This window comes from Phyllostomus hastatus, unplaced genomic scaffold (assembly GCF_019186645.2).
Source record: "Phyllostomus hastatus isolate PE091 unplaced genomic scaffold, TTU_PhHast_1.1 phas_contig_65, whole genome shotgun sequence".
Classification (NCBI taxonomy): domain Eukaryota; kingdom Metazoa; phylum Chordata; class Mammalia; order Chiroptera; family Phyllostomidae; genus Phyllostomus; species Phyllostomus hastatus.
Window position 1 is genome coordinate 13,413,869 of NW_025333932.1, and position 20,782 is coordinate 13,434,650.

The 20,782-nt window shown below is 39.5% G+C and overlaps 1 protein-coding gene across 4 annotated transcripts in view; it reads left to right on the forward strand.

The window, feature by feature from the left end:
- CA13 (carbonic anhydrase 13) overlaps positions 1–20,782 on the forward strand; it is a 49,764-nt gene that overhangs the window by 16,160 nt on the left and 12,822 nt on the right. For all 4 annotated transcript variants that reach the window (XM_045849375.1, XM_045849373.1, XM_045849374.1 and 1 more), the window contains 4 exons: positions 5,317–5,435; positions 10,195–10,290; positions 11,361–11,423; positions 13,911–14,066. In XM_045849375.1, coding sequence (XP_045705331.1) covers positions 5,317–5,435; positions 10,195–10,290; positions 11,361–11,423; positions 13,911–14,066 — 434 coding nt within the window. The remainder of the gene's footprint in view (positions 1–5,316; positions 5,436–10,194; positions 10,291–11,360; positions 11,424–13,910; positions 14,067–20,782) is intronic.

Sequence of the window (20,782 nt, forward strand, 5' to 3'; positions counted from 1 at the left end):
GCTGGAACTTATAATAAAAGTTCTGTTTGAAGTTCATAGGACAGTGTCTTTTACACTGTCAATAAATAATGGACTGACCAAGTAAAACTTTAGTATTATTTATATATAACAAATTAGCTAAATGAAGTAGAAAAAAGTATTTCCTTAAAATAAATAATCCTTCTTCAAGCAGAGCTACGGTCCAGAGAACTAGATGCTACAGAGTTTAAAAGCAAGATGAAAGATTAGAGAGAATAATATTTTAAGGCTTCTCACAAATTACTTTTACTTTTAGTCTAATATTAGGATGACACTGTAGTTGCCGTACTTGATACACATAGTTAAATTTTTTTAATTCTTAAATGGAAGAAAGTTTTCACTTACTAAGCTCAACTTTGGTTTAATAATTACATAAATATTTCCTATATTAATGTAATGCTATATTGTTAGTAAAAATTATAAGCCCATAAAATTTCTTCCTCATACTTGTCAAATTTGTAAAAGTGATCATTATTATTCAGAGCATTGCAAAAATGCACAAAGATTAACACTTGGTATTTTCAACTTTTGGGGGGAGGAGGGACCTTGCTTTTCATATGTGCAATTGTCTTTTTTATACACTCATTTGAATCTGAGTTAATAGAGATGGTTGATGTAATGGGCTCATAGATGTGGTCATACAATAAGTAGTCCAAGGCTTTCAATATAAAGTTACACCACCCACAGTCATAGCTGGATACTGTTTATAATATCTCACATGTAAAAAAAAAAACTGAGGCTACACTGCTAGTTCTAGAATAAGAAGTGATTAGATTGTACTTCACCATTACTGTCACTGGTCCTAGAGTATGCTCTTTGGTGATTCCCAGGTCACTTCAGTAGCAACCTTGCACTTATGCCAGTGTATTAATTGATTGGTTATTGTCCTAGGTATTGAGGACACAAAGGAACAAGATAGAGCCACCTTAACGGAGTTTGTATCTTAATGGGATAGACAGAAGTTGTATGAAGACACAAATGTGGTGGTTTTTAAATTATTTTTTTTCTGATTGTGTTGCCAGCCTTGCTTACTATTTAAGGCAGCTTACTACAATATAGTTTCAGAAAATGAGTAGGATTTGCAAGTTACTAACAATGTTAAAAGTCAAATGAGAGTTTTCTAGTCTAGCTGGCAGTATAGGCAGATATGGCTCACCTCTTCGCATAACCACATCAAAATTACAACTAAAATATACAAAAACAATCACTCAGAACTGCCAGAAATTGAGTTGAATGGAAGTCTGACAACTATGGAATTGAAGAAACCACATCCATCCAGACTGGTAGGAGGGACATTGATGTGGAACAGTCTAGTCCTACACTGAGTATGGTGGATAAAAATTCGGGGGGCAGGGGGATATCTTGGAAGTGAGGAGTCCTAGCCCCATACCAGGCCACTCAGCCAGGGTTCCAGTGCCAGGAAGGTAAGTCCCCACAACTTCCTCTTAAAGAACCCACCCATGGACTCACCTACTCAGACTCATGCCTGCTGAACTCCAGAACCAGGGTAGCAGCTTAAATGGCACCAGCATACTGGGAAAAATGAAGTATCTGGCATGAAGACAAGCAGTTGTCATTGCCCCTTTTCTAAAACCTACCCAGCAAGCTTGTGCCATATCTGAGATTCCATCAACCTGGTTAATGCTGTTTGATTCACCTTGAAGATCCCCAGAGACTCTGCCCCCACTCAAGCTGCTTTTCCATATGAATGGCTGATCTTGGCTCATGCAGCACAATGCTGTGCAACTTTCTAAATCCTCTCAAACAAGCAACAGCTTGCCTCAGTGAGTCCCAGGTGCTGCAATCTGCGTGGCTGGATCAGTCAGGTCAGGTCCTGAGGGAAGGCAATGGGGGATTAAGAAATAAAGAGACAAAGTCAAAGCGGGGTCAGGTGGAGTCCCTTCTCTGGGATGCAGAGGAGGGAACTGTTTATTGGTGAAGTCAGGCTGTATATATTGAGTAAGCTTTGAAGCGGAGCATGAAAAAGACAAACCGCAAGGCTAGCTACATTTTTTTAAGAATATTTGCTGCTCCTTCTTGGTACGGTGATATAGCAAGCAGCCAAGTCATTCTTTCCTTAGAATAATCTATCAAGCAGTCGTCCATGGCCTAGGGCAGCTGTGCTGAACCCGAGGCCTGCTTCCAACTCCCTTGGCACACATTATCTTGCTTGCCTCTTCACACCCAGGCCTGGGACTAACAGAAGCCAGCCTAGATTCACAGCTTGACTTTGCCTGAAAATCTCCAAGCCCAGCATCCATCTCAGATTGCTTTATAGCTGAGGCAGGGTGTCCGTGGGCAAAACACAGATAGGGGGCTGACGTTGGCCTGCACTACCCAGGAAACCCCAGGGCCAGTGCACCCAGTAGACTGCCTTGTATGTGTTCCAGTGTGCTACATGCCACATCAGAGTACCACCACCCTACTGCTGCACAGCTGATTCTCCTTGGAAGGCAGAGGGTGGTGGTTAGTGGTCACAGCCAATCTTTGCAGCTGATTGGCCTAGGTAAATCCCTCCCATTGATCTGCCAACAGCAACAAAGGCTCAACTACAAGAGGAGGGTGTACTCAACTCACATAAGGGTCGCACCTCGAGTGCCCAGCTTGGGTGATAGGGGAGGCTGTGCCATTGGACCCTACAGGACCTACTACATTAAGCCATACTACCAAGACACAGAGTCAAAGCAGCTCTACCTAATACATAGAAAGAAACACAGGGAGGCTGCCAAAATGAGGAGACAAAGAAATATGGCCCAAGTGAAAGGACAGATCAGACTCCAGAAAAAGAGCTAAATGAAATGAAGATAAGCAATATATCAAATGCAGAGTTCAAAACCCTGGTTATAAGGGTGCTCAAGGGACATAATAAGACCTTAGCGACATAAAAAAAAGATCCAGTCAGAAATGAAGGTACACTAATTGAAATAAAAAAATAATTTACAGGGAAACAACAGTAGAGTGGATGAAGTCAAGAATCAAATCAATGATTTGGAATGTAAGGAAGCAAAAAACAACCAATCAGAAGAACAAGAAGAAAAAAGGATCCAAAAAATGAGGAGAGTGTAAGGAGCCTTTGGGACAACTTCAAGAGGTCCAACATTTTCGTTATAGGGGTGCCAGAAAGGAGATGAAAAAGAACAAGACACTGGAAATCTATTTGGAAAAATAATGAAAGAAAACTTACCTAATTTGGTGAAGAAAATTGACATGAGAGTCTAGGAAACACAGAGTCCCAGACAAGATGGATTCAAAGAGGCCTACTTCAAAACATATTATAATCAAAATGCCAAAGGTTAAAGATCAAGAGAGAATCTTAAAAGTAGCAAGAGAAAAGCAGAGAGTTACCTACAAAGGAGTTCACATAAGACTGTCAGTTGATTTCTCAAAAGAAACTTTGCAGGCTAGAAGGAATTGGCAAGAAATATGCAAAGTCATGAAAAGCAGGGACCTACAGCCAAAATTGCTCTACCCAGCAAAGATAACATTTTGAATCTAAGGGCAGATAAAGAGTTTCCCAGACAAGAAAAAACTAAAGGAGTTTATCATCACCAAACTGTTATTATAGGAAATGTTAGAGGGACTTATTTAAGAAAAAGAAAATTAAAACTATGAACAGTGAAATGGCTAGAATACCTATCTATAAAAAATTGAATGTAAAAATCAAACTAAGCAAACAAGAAGAGCAGAGACAGAATCATGGATATGGAGAATATTTTGATGGTTGTCAGATGGGAGGTGGTGTGGGAGGATGGTTGAAGAGGTGAAGGGATTAAGAAGTACAAATAGGTAGTATCAAATAGTCATGGGGATGTACCATACAGTATAGGAAATGGAGCAACCAAAGAACTTATGTGCATGACCCATAGACATGAACAATGGTTGGGGGATTTCCTGAGGGAGTAGGGGTGCTTGGTGGAGGATGGCAAAGGGGGAAAATCAGGATAACTATAATAGCATAATCAGTAAAATATAATTTTAAATAAATAAAAAGAAAAAGTCAAATGCAATCGAGTACCACACATGTTTTTAGTATCACAACATTGTTGAACTTTGAGGCATATAGCAAATAACAGTGACCCTTCTACTATGATATTACATGTTTCCCAATCTTTTGTGGCATTTAACCCTGGTTTCTTAACCTGTGTAGCCCTATTTATCTGAGTGCATTATTTGAAATAGATTTTTTTTAAAATTCTGAATAAAATGGTAAGTGAACTCTATATGTATGCCAAGTGTGATTTTGGAGAAATAATTTCTTATTTTTAGGCTTAAGATGGAGTCAGTGATATATATTTACTTATCTAGGCTGGATAATAAGATGAATTGACACTTGACAGCACTAAATAATTCTCACTAAAAATAATGTTGCCACCATTATTTATTTTATACCATAGTTTAACTGTTTTATTACAAACTATCTCAAAGTTAGTCCTGAGTTAACCATGATATTTTGACTCATTTTCCCCACCCTGTACAAAGCCCTGCTCTGAGAGGTAGTCTTCACATTAGGCATTTTCCAGTCATGGTCATAAGTTGGATATTTTAGAGGAAACACTCACATGTGGAGTCCAGTTATGTAAAGTGCCAGGCAAGTTTTTCTGCGTAACTAAGTGGAGCTGTGCTAATCTGAGTTTAAACTCTGGATTCAAAGCAGGCTTGCCAGAGATCAGCCATGATGCTTGGACTTTCCTCTGATGATGTGTTTTTTTTGGTATCACAGTGTTTCTCCAGAGCCAGCTTGTTCATGTGTTCTCCCAAAGTCAATTCCACACTGATTACTTGATCCAATCTAATACAGGTTTTAGTTGTGAAATGGTGAATTTCTGGCTCAGCTCAGATCTTATTGTGTCACAGAAAAGAAAAAACAGGACAACCAATGTGTTGATTTCACTTAACAATTGGTGCATCCGGGCTGTTTGCCATCACTTAGGAATATGTACCTTTCAAGTTATTTATCTGTGAACCATCTTGGAGAGCTGGGCTGCTCCATGGAGTTCACGATGAACCCTGCATATCATGTCCTTATGCACAAAGTGTGACATCCTCCAGTAAGCAGAATAAATTCTTAACCACATGTTCCATACAACCCATATTTTGAACTCTCTCACTTTTTAAAATGTTTGTTTTCACTCTTCATACACTTAAAAGTTGGATGCTTGTCAGCAAACTCAATGGCACATTTGTAAAACATTCCTCGGAGGACATGGGCATGTTGAGCAATTCAGGGAGATATTGTGGGTTGGGGAGCACACAGAAACACTTTATCTTGTTAACAATTTAAAATATGTTCATGTTTAGTTCTGCATGGGGGCCCACTCACTGGAAAATATAGGTTGCGACAATTTCACCTGCACTGGGGGTCTGCTGATGACCACGGCTCGGAGCATGTGGTGGATGGAGTGAGGTATGCTGCCGAGGTAAGCCATCCAGTGCAGGTTTATGACTCAGGGATGTCCTTTCTGGTGGGAGGAAAGGGACATGGAGAATGACTTACTCGACCCCCAATAGGTTCCAAGCCTATTAGGTATCTCAGTCTATGAAATTGCTTTATTCCATCAGTATAAAAGTTTGTCAGTGTAAGAGCTGTGAATGGCCCTTCCCAGCCTTAGAGCAACTCTGAGAGTTGGGGTCTTGTGCCCATTGTAAAAATGAGCAAACTAGACACTAGGGGAGATTAAGTAACTGATCCAGGAAGCATCAGGTCTGTCTGATACCAGTTATAGACTCTACAATGTTTGTCCTATTTCCTGAAAGACCAGTGAGAAGGGAAATGTTTGTCTTAGGTCCAGATGTGTGCATATTTGGTCTAGACACAGATATATGCTTATATCAGATAAAGTCCATATTACAGAGGTGAAAATAAATGGCAAAGCTCCTCTTAGAGAAAAAAAACAAAGACATGAACTCTTCAACCCTCCATTACCTCTACATTTACAAGTATGAAATGGGATCTCTGTGAATCATTTAGTTGCCAGTAAAACAGAACACAATAAAGTGTCTCTGACTTCTTTTTCACTGGGAAGTTGCTCTTTCTTTTTATGATTATATTCATTAAGCATATTCTACTTTTTCTAATCCTCTGGCTAAAAGAAAAATCATACTATGCTCAAGTTTTAATACAGTTAGATACTGTTAACCCCTAACTTTACCATGAGACTGAGATACAAGTGAATTATCATATGACTCAGCTAAGGCTATTTCAGAGAGAATCATATAGCCTGAGGGCCATCTAGGCAGACAGAGGATGTTCCAGGCAGGTTCCTTCATTTTCTCAGGGTTACTGAACTTAGAAGTTAAACCCTGCTTTGTAGCACATGTACATGTGCTGTTTGGGGCTATTAACCAAAGGTCCACTTGCCTCCTGAAGCAGTTTGTTTGAGACCAGGGTCTCCCAGTATGGGAACTACTCTGTGACAATGAACAGAGATGTCCAGAATGTGGAAAGTGGGACCCTGAGTCCGTATGGTGCCTCAGTTTATATTGTCAGGTAGTTTTTATGTTTGCTTTTGTAAAGTGTTGTGTCTAAACTTAACATATTCTACACCTCAAAACCTTTTGTGGGGCAGAAGAGCTCTGGCTTTGAGTCACTGACTTTTCATTTTCTGAAGCAGGTCTGGAAAAGTGTTTCCATCTTCCACACACTTGAATGTGAACACTCAGGGAGGTTATTCTGAGTTGACATGGTCTCCCAAGAATGACCTCATTATCCTTAGTTGTGCCTAGAGGCTCAGAATTCTGACTTGCAAGGACTCTTTGTGGGATTCCTTTTGAAGTGGGTAAGACTTTAACTGGAATTGCGTACTGGGCTTTAATGTACATTAGAAGATTTTTCTTGTTTCATTAGTTCATTTGTCTCTGAACTCCTGCATTCCTTCATTTACTCCAAGAACTCATTGAGATTCCAGTCATCCCCCACCTTTGCCCAGCTTTCTGTGCTTGTCCCAAAGGGAGTGACTGGCAGAAGTGGGGATGGGCAGGGATGCATTCCCTTGGAAAAGCAGGAGTGAGACAGGCAGTGGGACAGACTGCAGTGGGCTTGCCCAGAATCATGTGTGACTCAGGCTGGGAGAAAGTCCATACACTGGAAAGAGAGAATGCAGTGTGATTAGAGCACAGACCATAGTGGGTGTGGCAGAGGCTCAGTGGCTGAGGTTGGTAGGGCTGTGAACTGTACTAAGTCACTGACTGTCTTTAAATTGCACCTATTTTTGCACTTAAAAGATTTGAATGGTATTTTAAAGTGAAAAAATGATCACAGCTCTGGGGGAGTCCAGGTGACAGTGCTGGTGGCCAGATGGCTGGTAAGAGGTGCAGGATCCATGGGATCCATTGGTTGATGGGATTTGAGGGTGACAGAGGAAGGAGGCAGGTGTATGCTGTGACATAGGGATGCTGCTAGAGAGGGAGAAATCTGGTGACAGCTCAGGGTTGGCATGCTGCTACAGGTAGACAGTAACCACATGAATGGTAAAGGGTAAATTCTCTGACAGGAGCATTACCATGTGATCCTGTAGAGTGGCTGAGTGCTTAGGAAGGGTCCCTTTGAGACGCTATATGAATTGAGACAGAATGACCAGAAGCCACTCTGAGAAAATCCAGCAAGAGAGAGAATAGTAGGTACAGGTGCTCTTGGGCAGGAATGAGGTTGGCATTTTTGAGAAGACAAAGTTGTTGGCTTCTAGGATTGGAATTAATGGGATAAAAATCATAGCCATGTCCTAGAGATGAAGATGGAGCCATGCCATGTCAGCTGTGTAGGGCCCAGCAAGCAGTTAGGGTTAACCATCTGAAACATTCATAAAGGTGTAGCAGGGAAAAGACAATGGGAGATTTTGAGCAGGGGGGTGACAGTGCTATGCTCTACATTTTATAAACACAACTAGCTCTCTGTGGAGAAGAGGCTGGACTAACTGGGAACTCTGGAGACAAGATTAGAAGGTTGTGGAAGCAGTTTTTCCAGCTACTTTTGTACCTGACTTCAGGACCATCATCATGTTGTGTCCTCTTAATAAACAGAAAAGAAAAAAGAAAAAGAAAAGAAAAAACAAAAGGAAAACACCATTTAAAGCTGTAACATATTAAAATTTGATTTGGAGCCAAATCTGATGGCTTGTGATGCTATAGACAGATTGACGGAATGTAAATCCTAAAAAGCTTTATTCCAAGAGTTACACTTCTAGGAAAAGTAAGCTAACAGTCACAGCATGTTTGGAACTTGATCTGATTACAGTTTATGCCTAGTATACATAAGTATGTTAAATATGTAGTTGAGCGTAAAATTATGTTTTCAACATTATGGTGATTTTTGGCATACTAAGCATATTCTGTGTCAATAATACAGTTTAAAAATACTCAAGGTGAATGATACTGTTATTCAGAAATTGTTTTCAAATAGGGGAGAATCTTAATCATTTCTATTTTTGCATTGGCTACAATAACTTCTTGTCCTATAGCTCAAATCATTTCAGCTTTCAGTGTTAGTCAGGAAATGTGAGTTGGCTCTTTCTCAGTTCAAACACAAATGCTAATGGGGGTGACACCAGCTCCTCTGAAGGTATTGGAGACAGTTAAGCAAGGTATGTGGGAGAGAGAAGGACTCATTTAAAACAAACAAAAGATTTTTCTTGCTCTAGTTTCCCATAATGTTTCAAACAGTCGTTGCTCTTGAACCAGTGGAAGGATATAGGTTCTTCTCTCTTTGGTTACATGTTCATTTTCTAATCAGTGGTGGTCATGAAGTAAGAAGTTGCTTCCCATGTTTCTGTCTGTGGTGTCATCTCTTACCAAGTGTGCTAGTGCATGGGCATCAACATTGACATCCTTTCCTAGCCCTCCTGGTGGAGCATTACCTATCTTCTGTGAGCTGAGTGGAGTGTGTTTCATTATCCAGTATCTCAGGGTTTCTTCCTCCCACTGTCTCACAACTTGGAAGATGGAAAACACTGTCTCTCTGTCTGGGTAGCCAGTCTTCCTCCACTGTTTGGGGTGGGGAATGTGCACTGTTTCATAGTTTTATAGTTCACTGCTTATAGTCATTCTTCATTATTCAGAAATCCCCCATATTAGTTGCCCATAAGATGTAATTTATATTTAAAGAATGAGATAAAAACATGCCTGAGTATGCTAAATTCTCTAACAGTTAGCTAGAAAGGTGATTTGTGCCTGAAGCCCTTCATGTTTCCTCCCTGAAGGGCCAGAGAAGTCACTTGAAGGATGTCTCATCTAAACTGGTCCCTCTCACAGGTCCTTGGACAGCATGGCTTGGTCATGACCTTGGCCACATCATTGGGATGTGTCACATTGTCCTGTGGCTTCCATTTCAGTTTGTCCTTTCCTTAACCAGGAATGCAGGCTTACCAGGAATGGCTATCTGCCTTAATGTGTACTATTCTGTAGCCTGTCCTCTTGTCCATATCTTTAGGATACTGTGTTGCATATGGTGGGAGGACATGTGGACACCTTTGGGTTTGGCAGAAGGCCAGATGCAGTGGGGATGAGTTTGGAAGTTGGTGAAGCCACTTTTCTAGAGTTCCAGGTTCTCCACTGCCCACCTCCCCTTCTTTCTCCCCCTTCCTCAGTAGGAGCAGCTGCCTCTCCTTTTCTTCCTCTGACACTGCTGTTTCCAGGACCCAAAGCCTCTTTTTCCCTATTAAAATGTGACCTTAGTAAAGAATCTGAACATAGTCCAAGAAGGTAGTAAGTATGTGAATACTACTTAAAATAGTTACTCCTGTGAGGAATTCACATTTTCAAGTCATAAAAAGTCTTTAGCTACAGTGATGAGCATCTGACTGGGCAGTCCCAAGAACCACTGGCACTGTCCTCATGGCAGGATTGTCCCTGGGTACCCACTGACCTTCCCACCTGCCTCTCAGCCTTGACTCTGCCACTAGCTGGGGTCTGATCTCAGGCTGCCCGATCACAGTCCTGGGTGTGGGATATGTGGGAGCCCTAAGTCACTTCAGAACAATGGCTGAAGACTGTTTGGGCTCCAGGGGTGTGGCAGGAAGCTTTGTAGCCCTTCTAAACAGCAATGTAGACATGAATGTATATAGTACATTATACATATAAATGCACAGCCCCAGAACATCTGTATATATGCTTCATTTACATTTATGTTTTTGAGAATGTTTTAAAAAAATAATGTTGGAGTGAAGCTGTGTTCTTCCTTCTCAGCTCCATGTTGTTCACTGGAATTCTGACAAATACCCCAGCTTTGTGGAGGCAGCTCATGAGCCTGATGGACTAGCTGTCTTGGGAGTATTTTTACAGGTGAGAACCCACTGGTTTCATTTGAAATAATTAATCAACTGTGTCGGGTAGAGTTACAGTCATGGAGCAGACATTCTACTATTTTTTAATAGCAAACTAGTTCTAGGTTTAATGTTTTTCTTGTGAAGTGGATATTAAAATTCTATATGTTTATAGTTCATCTCAGGGCCCAGAACTGCCCTGGGAACTTTGTCTTATGATCCCTCCTGTTGTCCACTGATCATTTTTATTGACTAGCAGCAACAACAGTAGTGCCCAAAGGAACAACTAAGCCCCCAAGAAGGAAATCTTTATTCTAGGTTCTTCTGATTGCACAGCATTTAGAGACATAGGGGAGAGTGGAGCTTAACTCCCTGATTCTTGAAGCACTGGTTTGACCACAATGGCTTATTGTCCCAAATGCAATGACCATTTTTTTGGTTGTATTTTTTTGTGTCTTATTCACATGTGGTCAGACAGGTGTTGCTGTGGTCATACCTGTGGGTGGGTGCGGTCACTCTACTCCTACTGGGACCACATTCTTGTAGGGTGTTCCTTTTTGTTCCAACACCCACTCTAACAGGAAAGAAGTACATATATTTTTCTGAGGAATTCTGCTCAGGATGACACATTGCCTTGATTCAGGACCTCCAATCATTTCAGGATGAATGTGGGAGAAGTTTTTTCTCTAATGTTTTGATGTCACAATAGTCCATTTGGGTGGAGGGTCTGAAAGTCACACCTGGTTTCAAAGTGCAGGTATGATGAGAGTTTGCTAAGCCAGGCTTCTCTCAAGGTCACCTGCATCTGAAGCTGAAGAAATAGGAAGCTGTTACTACCAGTTTGGGAATGAAACTTATAGTTTGTCCAGGAAGCCCCTGTAATATTATCTTGTTCAGATTCTTTAAGCAGGATAAGGCCAGAAGTAGAAAGAGAGTTTCATTATGGAATAATCAGTGTTTGTTCTGGGCTGGCTTGGTTTTGTTTTATGTGTTTTGTTTTTTAAGGAATTTTAAAATAATGACTGAAATGGAATAATTCAGATCTGATCTGAGACAGTAACCACTTCTTATAAAATTTCATGTTTTCAGATTGGTGAATTTAATCCCCAACTGCAAAAGATTATTGACCTTTTGGATTCCATTAAAGAAAAGGTAAAATTAATTCCTGTTGACTAATGACTAATATATTCACTGTTTTCAGCTGAATTCTCTTATCTCCTTTTAAAAATGTAGGCCTGAGATGACATATGTGCTGCCTTCTTTGATGCAGGTTGGAGCAACCTTGACCAATAGAGCAGAAGTAATCTGTCACCATTTATCTCCTGAAATCGATTTATGAATAATTAGTTTCTGTTATTGGAGTGTTACAAAATAAGCCTTTAGCTGCAACACATTTTAAAACCACTTATATGAAAAAAAATCTTGTCCTTTTCAAATAAATCTAAGTGATACTCAGCTTCCTCTAAATTGTTTAGATTAAGGCAAATTCTCTTTTTAAAATATGAAAGGCAGCACTAGAGACTTCCAGCCATGATGGAGGCATAGGTAGACACAGTGTGCCTCCTCACACAACCAAAATAAGGACAACAAAAATTTAGAAACAAAAAACAACCAGTACTGACAGAAAATTGAACTGTATGGAAATCCAGCAACCAAGAATTTAAAATACACATGTTCATCCAGAATGGTAGGTGGGGTGGAGTCGGGTGGCAGGGCAGAGAGGGGTCACGGCAAAAAAAGCTGGTGGACACGAGGTACACAGGCAGCGGCTGGCAGACCCCGGGTGTGGGGTGGCAGCTTGCAAGCCCAGCAAGGCAGTGGACTGTGGTGGGGTGCAGCACACAAGGCAGCTGGTGGGCCAGGTGGTCCCACATTCGAGTGCAGATAAACCAGGTAAAACTGGGGAGCGAGACAGATCGCACAATCCAGGGCTCCAGCTCATGGAAATAAAGCCTCAAAACATCAATTGAAAAACTGTGGGGGTTGAGGTGCCAGGAGAGACTCCCAGCCTCACAGGAGAGTTAGTTGGCAAGACCTATAGGGTCCTAGAACATACACAAACCCACCCACATGGGAATCAGCACCAGAAAGGCCCAGTTTTCTTGGGGGAAGTTGTGGAAGGGACTGAAATCCAGCAGAGAGCAGAGCAAGCACCATTGTTCCCTCTCAGACTCCTCCCCCACAAATAACATTACAACCTAGCAACTGGGTTGCCCCACCTTTGGGAATACCTAAGCCTCTGCCCCTCACTAAGTAACAGGCGCGTCATCAAGACAAAAAAAATGGCCCAAAAGACAGAACAGATCAAAGCTCTGGAAAAATTAAAACTAAGCAACGAAGAGATAGCCAACCTATCAGATGCACAGTTCAAAGCACTGGTGACCAGGATGCTCACACAATTGGCTGAATTTGGTCACAAATTAGATGAAAAAATGAAGGCTATGCTAAGTGAAATAAAGGAAAATGCACAGGAAACCAATAGTGATGGGAAGAAAACTGGGACTCAAATTAATGGAATGGGCCAGAAGGAAGAAAGAAACAACCAAACAGAAAAGAATGAAGAAACAAGAATTTTAAAAAACAAGGAGAGGCTTAGGAACCTCCAGGACACCTTTAAATCTTCTGACATATGAATTATAAGGGGTACCAGAAGGGGAAGAGGAAGAGCAGCAAGTGGAAAAGTTATTTGAACAAATAATGGAGAACTTCCCCAATCTGGCAAAGGAAATAGACTTCCAGGAAGTCCAGGAAGCTCAGAGGGTCCCAAAGAAGTTGGACCCAAGGAGGAACACACCAAGGCACATCATAATTACATTAGCCAAGATTAAAATGAAGGAGAGAATCTTAAAAGCAGCAAGAGAAAAGGAGACAGTTACCTACAAAGGAGTGCCCATAGGACTGTCAGCTGATTTCTCAAAAGAGATCTTGCAGGCAAGAAGGGGCTGGAAAGAAGTATTCCAAGTCATGAAAGGCAAGGACCTACATCCCAGATTGCTCTATCCAGCAAAGCTTTCATTTAGAATGGAAGGGCAGATAAAGTGCTTCTCAGACAAGGTCAAGTTAAAGGAGTTCATCATCACCAAGCCCTTATTATATGAAATGTTGAAAGGACTTATCTAAAAAGAAGATAAAAAACATGTACAGTAAAATGATAGCAAACTCACAATTATTAACTACCACAGCTAAAACAAAAGCAAACTAAGCAAACAACTAGAACAGGAACAGAACCACAGAAATAGAAATCACATGGAGGGTTAGCAACAAGGGAGTGGGAGGAGGAGAGGGGAGGAAAAGGTACAGAGAATAAGTAGCATAGATAGTAGGTAGAAAATAGACAGGGGGACGGCAAGAATAGTATGGGAAATGTAGAAGATAAAGAACTTATGACACATGGACATGAACTAAAGAGGGGGAATGTGGGTGGGAGAGGGTATGCAGGATGGAGGGGAGTGAAGGGGGAAAATGGGACAACTGTAATAGCGTAATCAATGAAATATATTTACAAAATACAAAAGGCAGCACTAAATAATTCCATAAATTAATAAATTCCAGTGAAATTATATTTCATTGGGTGTATGTTTTTGAGGTCTCTGGAAAGTTTTCGCAATGTAATCTGTGGCATTTTCTTTTCTGCCCCAGGGTAAACAAACTCGATTCACGAATTTTGACCCATTATGTCTGCTTCCTCCATCCTGGGATTACTGGACTTACCCTGGGTCTCTTACAGTCCCACCTCTTCTTGAGAGTGTCACGTGGATCATTTTAAAAGAACCTATAAGTATCAGCTCTCAACAGGTACTTCACTTCTCCAGGATCATCTAATCCCCTAGAGGAGCGATTTTCAACCCTGTCATCTCATGACACACATAAACTAATTACTAAAATTCTGCAACACACCAAAAAATATATTTTTTTAATCTAACAAAAAAATGGGTGTAATTTTGATTTATTCCCACTGGATGGCTATTGTTGTGTTGGATGTTGTCATTTCATTATTTGACAGTCTAAGGGAAAAGAGGTCAGTGCCCCTGGCTAAGTTATCAGGTATTGCATACTTTAAAGATGTTTGTGGCATACCAGTTGAAAATCGCCCTAGAAGAAACTGGGCTGATTTTTTTTCAATTCTGCTCTAATTTCTGCTACAAGATGAAGTCTGTGCTTTCCCCTCATTAATTAAATGGGGTTGCACCAGATGAGATTTATGTCCTGTTCTTTTTTGACTTTCTGGGATTTGGTGATTTCTTCCCCACCTCTCAGAGATGCCATGTCCACGGGCACACTGGTGGAAGTGAGGCACCTCGCTGAAGGCATCATTTTTTACTTCTGCTTCCTTTTGTTTGGCCTGGGAAATAAAGGGGCTGATATAAAAGAAAAATAAGGAGAGATGCTGCTCTTAAAAGGTGGCACTCTCCTTTCGACCTGTCCCTAGACCTGCCCCTCCTACAGGTTTCACATTCAGAACAGATAGTGAGAGCAGCCACAAATGTGGGTGCCCGCTGAGTATAAGAAGAAATCTATGTGATTTTTTGCCCTTTGTTGACTGTGTGGCTGCCTCAGGAGCATTAAGCATTTACTAAGAGGTTGTGGGTGGCCCCTTGTGCTCTTCTTGTGAAAACACTTCCCCACTCACTTTTCTGGTAAGTCTGCAGCTTCAGGATGCCATTGCCCAGAGGCTCTGCTCAGGGGCTGGGAACTCTGTGGCTGACCCACCTGACAGATAGATGCTATGTATACTGGAATGCTGTGCTTAGTAGGTTTTATTTTTTTCCCTTTTGAATTATGTGCACAAAACCATAGCAAGAACATAGTATAGTAATTTTTGCAGCTAATAAAGCCCTTCTGTTTGGGGCTGGCCCATCTGCCTACCTGTCTACTTTTCCCCCAAAGGCTAGAGCTAGTTGATATTTACCAAGGGAGTGTGAGGGAATATTTCCCCTTGTGTGAGGAACACATGCAAATTCTGTTGACTTTGTCTTTAGGATAAAAGCCAAATAATACTTGGGACATACTTAATTAAAAATTTTACAAAGGTGTGGATAGAAATCCAGAGTTTGACTGACACAAAAATTCCTGTGAATTTATTCTGTTATAAAGAGAGTTGTGTAATGAGAATAATCACCTGTCAGTGAGTCAGTGGCCTTACTAATGGATTTTATTTTATCTCTGTCATGTGCCAAAGTGTTTACTTTCACAATTCATTGTTAAATTTGAAGAGTTAGAGAAATAGTAAGAGTTAAAACATTATAATATCAAGGCAGTAACAGTAAAGGGGTCATGTTTTTTTCTGATATTTCAAGGGTATCTTTATTTCTTAAAGCCATTTGGAAAATAGCTTTTTAAAAACCTACATGGGATTTGAAAGAGATATATCAAAATATATATTTGTCTCTTAAAAGGCATAAAGTTAACCTAATCAAGAGTAACTTTTTGCAAGTTTTGAAATTATGGTTGCCTGGCTGTGGATTTACTACTGTATCTTTTTTGAGGCTCAATTAGTTAATGTTAATTATTAATTTGTTTTTTGTACAATACAGTACATAAAATAATAGCTGAATTTTAGCACTTTAGTGTGATTGATAATTCACTTTCAAGCATTCACTTAAACCTGCAGTAGCAGAAACACTTTCAGACATTTTTATTTGTAACTAGATTAAAATGATTATCTGAGTAATAATCCAAATTACTACAATGTAATGTTATAGTGATTTTAAGACAAGAATAAAGGAAAAGATAAAACAATATAAGAATAAAGGATTGAAATTTTAAAAGTTCAGCCCTGGCTGGCGTAGCTCAGTGGATTGAGCGCGGGCTGGGAACCAAAGTGTCCCAGGTTCGATTCCCAGCCAGGGTACATCCCTGGGTTGCAGGTCAGAACCCCCAGCAACCGCACATTGATGTTTCTCTCCCTCTCCCTCTGTCTCTCTCTCTCTCTCTCTCTCTCTCTCTCTCTCTCTCTCTCTCTCTCTTTCCTCCTCCCTTCCCTCTCTAAAAATAAATAAATAAAATCTTTAAAAAAAAAAGAAATTTTAAAAGTTCAATCCCAGTCTTAACCATGAGAAAAACATCAGGCAAAACCCAAGTAAGGAACATTCTGCAAAACTGTCAATATTACCAGAAAACAAGGGAGGTCTGAGAAATCATCATAATAAAGAAATGTTCAAGGAGACATGGCTACTAAGTGTAATGCTATTTCCTGGTGGGATCCTGGAGCAGAGAAAGACATTAGGTACAAACAAAGGAAATCTGAATAAAGGATGAATTTAGTAGTTAAGGATAGGATTAATATTGGTTCATTAATTTTGAAAATGTAACATACTAATAAAAAATGGTAAAAATAGAATAAATTGTGAGGTATACGAGAAACCTTTGTACTATCTTTGCAATAATTATGTAAACCTAAAACTGTTATAAAAATACATTTAAAAATCCAAAACACAAGAGGGTTGATAAGATTATTCAGTTGCCAGTCTCTTTTATATAAAATAAAATGAAAATGTCTTTTGTGCATGCCACTGACCTAAGAAGTACTTTTCAGAACATGACTTTTAGTCTTGATAATGGCAGCTCTTTATTTTTGAAGTTGATGGAAAATGTCATTTTTTAATTTTTTAAAAGATTTTCTTTATTTATTTTGAGAGAGAGGGGAAAGAATGGAGAAAGAGAGGGAGAGAAGCATCAGTGTGTGGTTGCCTCTCACATACCCCCTACTGGGGACCTAGTCCACAACCCAGGCATGTGCCCTGATTGAGAATCGAACCAGCAACCCTTTGCTTTGTAGGATGGCACTCAATCCACTGAGCCACACCAACCAGGCCATTTTTAAAATTTTTTAATCCAACCATAAATTCACTTTCTAGTAAGTTGGTGCCAGTTTTTTTCCCATTGCTCTTTTTTGTCAAGCCACTGTTTGACCTAAAGGGCAGATTCTATTGTTTTTCTTTTTCTTGATTTAAGTCCACTTTTCTCCCCAGAAATGCTTGATTGAAATGCTTGATTTAACTGCCAGGTCAGGAAACAGGTACTCTGTTTTCTGACACTTTGGGTAACAGACCTGTCATTCTCTTTGGCAGGCTAACTTTTCTTGCCAAGTGTCTTTGGGGTTATCCTAAATTATCTACTTTGGCTTATTCATTTGCTGAAACTCAATGTGTAAGATACTTGGCTTTAATTCTAGGTTTCTTTGTTAAAATTCTTTTTTTTGGTGTGATATTATTTGCATATAACAACATTCATGAATTTCAGTGTGCAGTTCATGGTTGTGGTTATTGTATATTACTATGCAATAAAGCAACCACTACCACTACAATCAAGATAAAGAATACATCCCTGGGCAAGAGGGTTTCCTCATACCCCTTTGCATTCCATTCACCCATGGCCTTGGGACACCACTGAGATACTGTCACTAGAATTTTACTCAAATAGAGTCATACAGATATACACTTCTGTGTTTATTTCTTTTGCTCAGTATAGTGTTTTAAAGATTCACCCAATTTATTTATTTTTGTTACTAATATTCTATAGTATGAATATTATAATAACTCTTTTAAAAAATCTGTTTACCAATTGATGAATATTATGGTAACTTTTAGTTTGGAGATGTTATGAATGTAGCTATCCATATTTATATGTTAGGAATAATTGATATACACACTTCTGTGAACACATTTTTATGTCTTCTGGCAATACCTAGGACTGTCATTACTGGATAAACTCATGTTTGATGTTATAAGGCACTGCCATATTGTCTTCTTTTTTCCCAAAGACATTTTTCTATTGTTTAATTACAGTTGTCCCCATTTTACCCGATTACTTTCCCCCACCCAACCCACCCACACCTTCCACATTCAGTCTCCTCTGTCCTTATTTTTATTGTCCATGGGTCCTTTATACATGTTCCTTGATGACCCTTTCCCTTCTTTCCCTTGTAATTCCCCTTCCCCAACTCCTGGTTACTGTCAGGTTGTTCTTTATTTCCAAGTCTCCAGTTCTATTTTGCTTGCTTGTTTGTTTTGTTGATTAGGTTCCACTTACAGGTGAGATTATATGATATTTGTCTTTCAGCGCCTTTCTTTTTTCACTTAGCGTAATGCTATCCAGTTCCATCCATGATGTTGAGAAGGGTAGGACTCCTTTCTTTCTAATTCATAGTATTCTATTGTGTAAATGTACCAGAGTTCTTTGATCCATTTATTTACTAATGGGCACTTAGGATTCTTCCAAAACTTGACTATTGTAAGTTGAGCTGCTTTGAACAATGGGGTCCATAGGTCCTTTTGAATTGGTGTTTCAGGATTCTTAGGTTATAATCCCAGCAGTAGAATTGCTGGGTCAAAAGGCAGTTACATCTTTGATTTTTTTAGGAAATTCCATACTGTTTTTCACAGTGGCTGCACCAGTCTGCATTCCCACCAACAGTGCACTAGGATTCCCTTTTCTGCACATCCTTTCCAACACTTGTTTCTTGATATATTTTTGATGGCCATTTTGACTGCTGTGAAGTGGTATCTCATTGTGGTTTTAATTTTTATCTCTCTAATGGCTTCTGATACTGAGCATCCTTTCATATGCCCCTGGGCCCTCTGTATGTCCTCCTTGGAGAAGTGTTTGTTAAAGTCCTTTGCCATTTTTTAATTGGACTGTTTGTCTTCCTGGTGTGGAGTCATGTGAGTTCTTTATATGTTTTGGAGATCAAACCCTTGTCTCAGGTATCACTGGCAAATACATTTTCTCATACAGTTGGTTCCCTTTTTATTTTGCTGATTTTTTCTTTAGCCATTCAGAAGCTTTTTAATTTGATGAGGTCCCATTTGTTTATTCTTTCCTTTATGTCCCTTGTTCTAGGGAACATATTGGGGAAAATATTGCTGGGTAGAATAACTGAAAGTCTCCTGCCTATGTTCTTCTCTAGGACTTTTATGGTGTTATGGCTTATGTTTAAGTCTTTTATCAACCTTAAATTCATTTTTTGTATGGTATAAGTTTGTGATCAAGTTTCTTTTTTTTTTTTTTTTTTTGCATGTAGCTGTGCAGATCTCCCAACACCATTTCTTGAAGAGGCTATTTTTACTCCATTTTATGCTTCTGCTCCCTTTGTTGAATATTAATTGACCACAGAGACATGAGTTTATTTCTGGGCTCTCTATTCTGTTCCATTGAGCTATGTGTCTGTTCTTATGCCAGTACCAGACAGTTTTGATTACTGTGGCCTTGTAATATAGTTTGATAGCATGTATTGTGATCCTTCCTACTTTGTTCTTCTCTCTCAAAATTTCTGTGGCTATATGGAGTTGTTTATGGTTTCATATAAATTTTTGAAGTGTTTTTCTCTATCTGTGAAATACGTCATTGTGATTGCCTTGAATCTATAGATTGCTTTGGGTTTTATAGACATTTTGATGATGTTAATTCTTAGAATTCATGAACATGGTATATACTTCCATGGTATATACTTCCATGGTATATACTTAAGGAGTTTTCCTTAATTTCTTTCTTCAAGTTGTGTAGTTTTCTGAGTACAGGTCTTTTTTTTTACCTCCTTAGTTAGGTTTATTCCTAGGTATTTTATTTTACTTGTTGCTATATCAAATGGGATTTTTTTTTCCTGATTTCTGTTTCTGATGTTTCATTGTTGGTATACAAGAAATGCCTTTAATTTCTGGATATTGGCTTTGTATCCCACTGTTTTGCCAGATTTCTTTATTAGGTCAAGCAGTTTTTTTGGTGCAGTCTATAGGATTTTCTATGTACACTATCATGTCATCTGCAAATAATGACAGTTTTGCTTCCTCTGTCCAATTTGGATGCCTCTTATCTCTTTTTCTTGTCTGCTTGCTGTGGCAGGGACTTCCAATACTATGTTGAATAGAAGTGGTGAAAGCAGACACAGTTGTCTTGATCTTAGTGGGAAAACTTTTAGGTTTTGCCCATTGAGTAAAATGTTGGTTATAGGTTTCTCCTATATGGCCTTTATTATGTTGAGGTATGCTCCCTCTACTTTCACTTCAATGAGGTTTTTTTTCATATATGGGTGCTGTACCTTATCAAATGCTTTTCCTTATCTGTTGATATCATCATGTGATTTTTGTCTTCCCTTTTGTTTATGTATTACATTTATTGAATTGTTAATATGGTACCATCCTTGCATCCCTGGGATGAATCCCACTTGATTATGGTGTATGATCTTTTCACTGTATTGCTGGATCCAGTTTGCCAATATTTTGTTAAGGATTTTGGCATCTATGTTCATCAGCAATATTGGCCTGCAGTTTTCTTTCTTTGTTGTGTCTTTGTCTGATTTTAGGATCAGGATAATGGTGGCCTCCTAAAAAGAGTATTGGAGTCTTCCCTCTTCTTGGATTTCTTGGAATAGTTTGAGAAAGATCAGGGTTAGCTCTTTCTTAAATGTTTGGTAAAATTCTCCTGTGAAATTTCCTGGCCCAGGGTTTTTGTGTGCCAGGATTTTTTTTTTTATTACTGCTTCAATTTTACTAGCCTTTCTTGGTCTGTTCAGG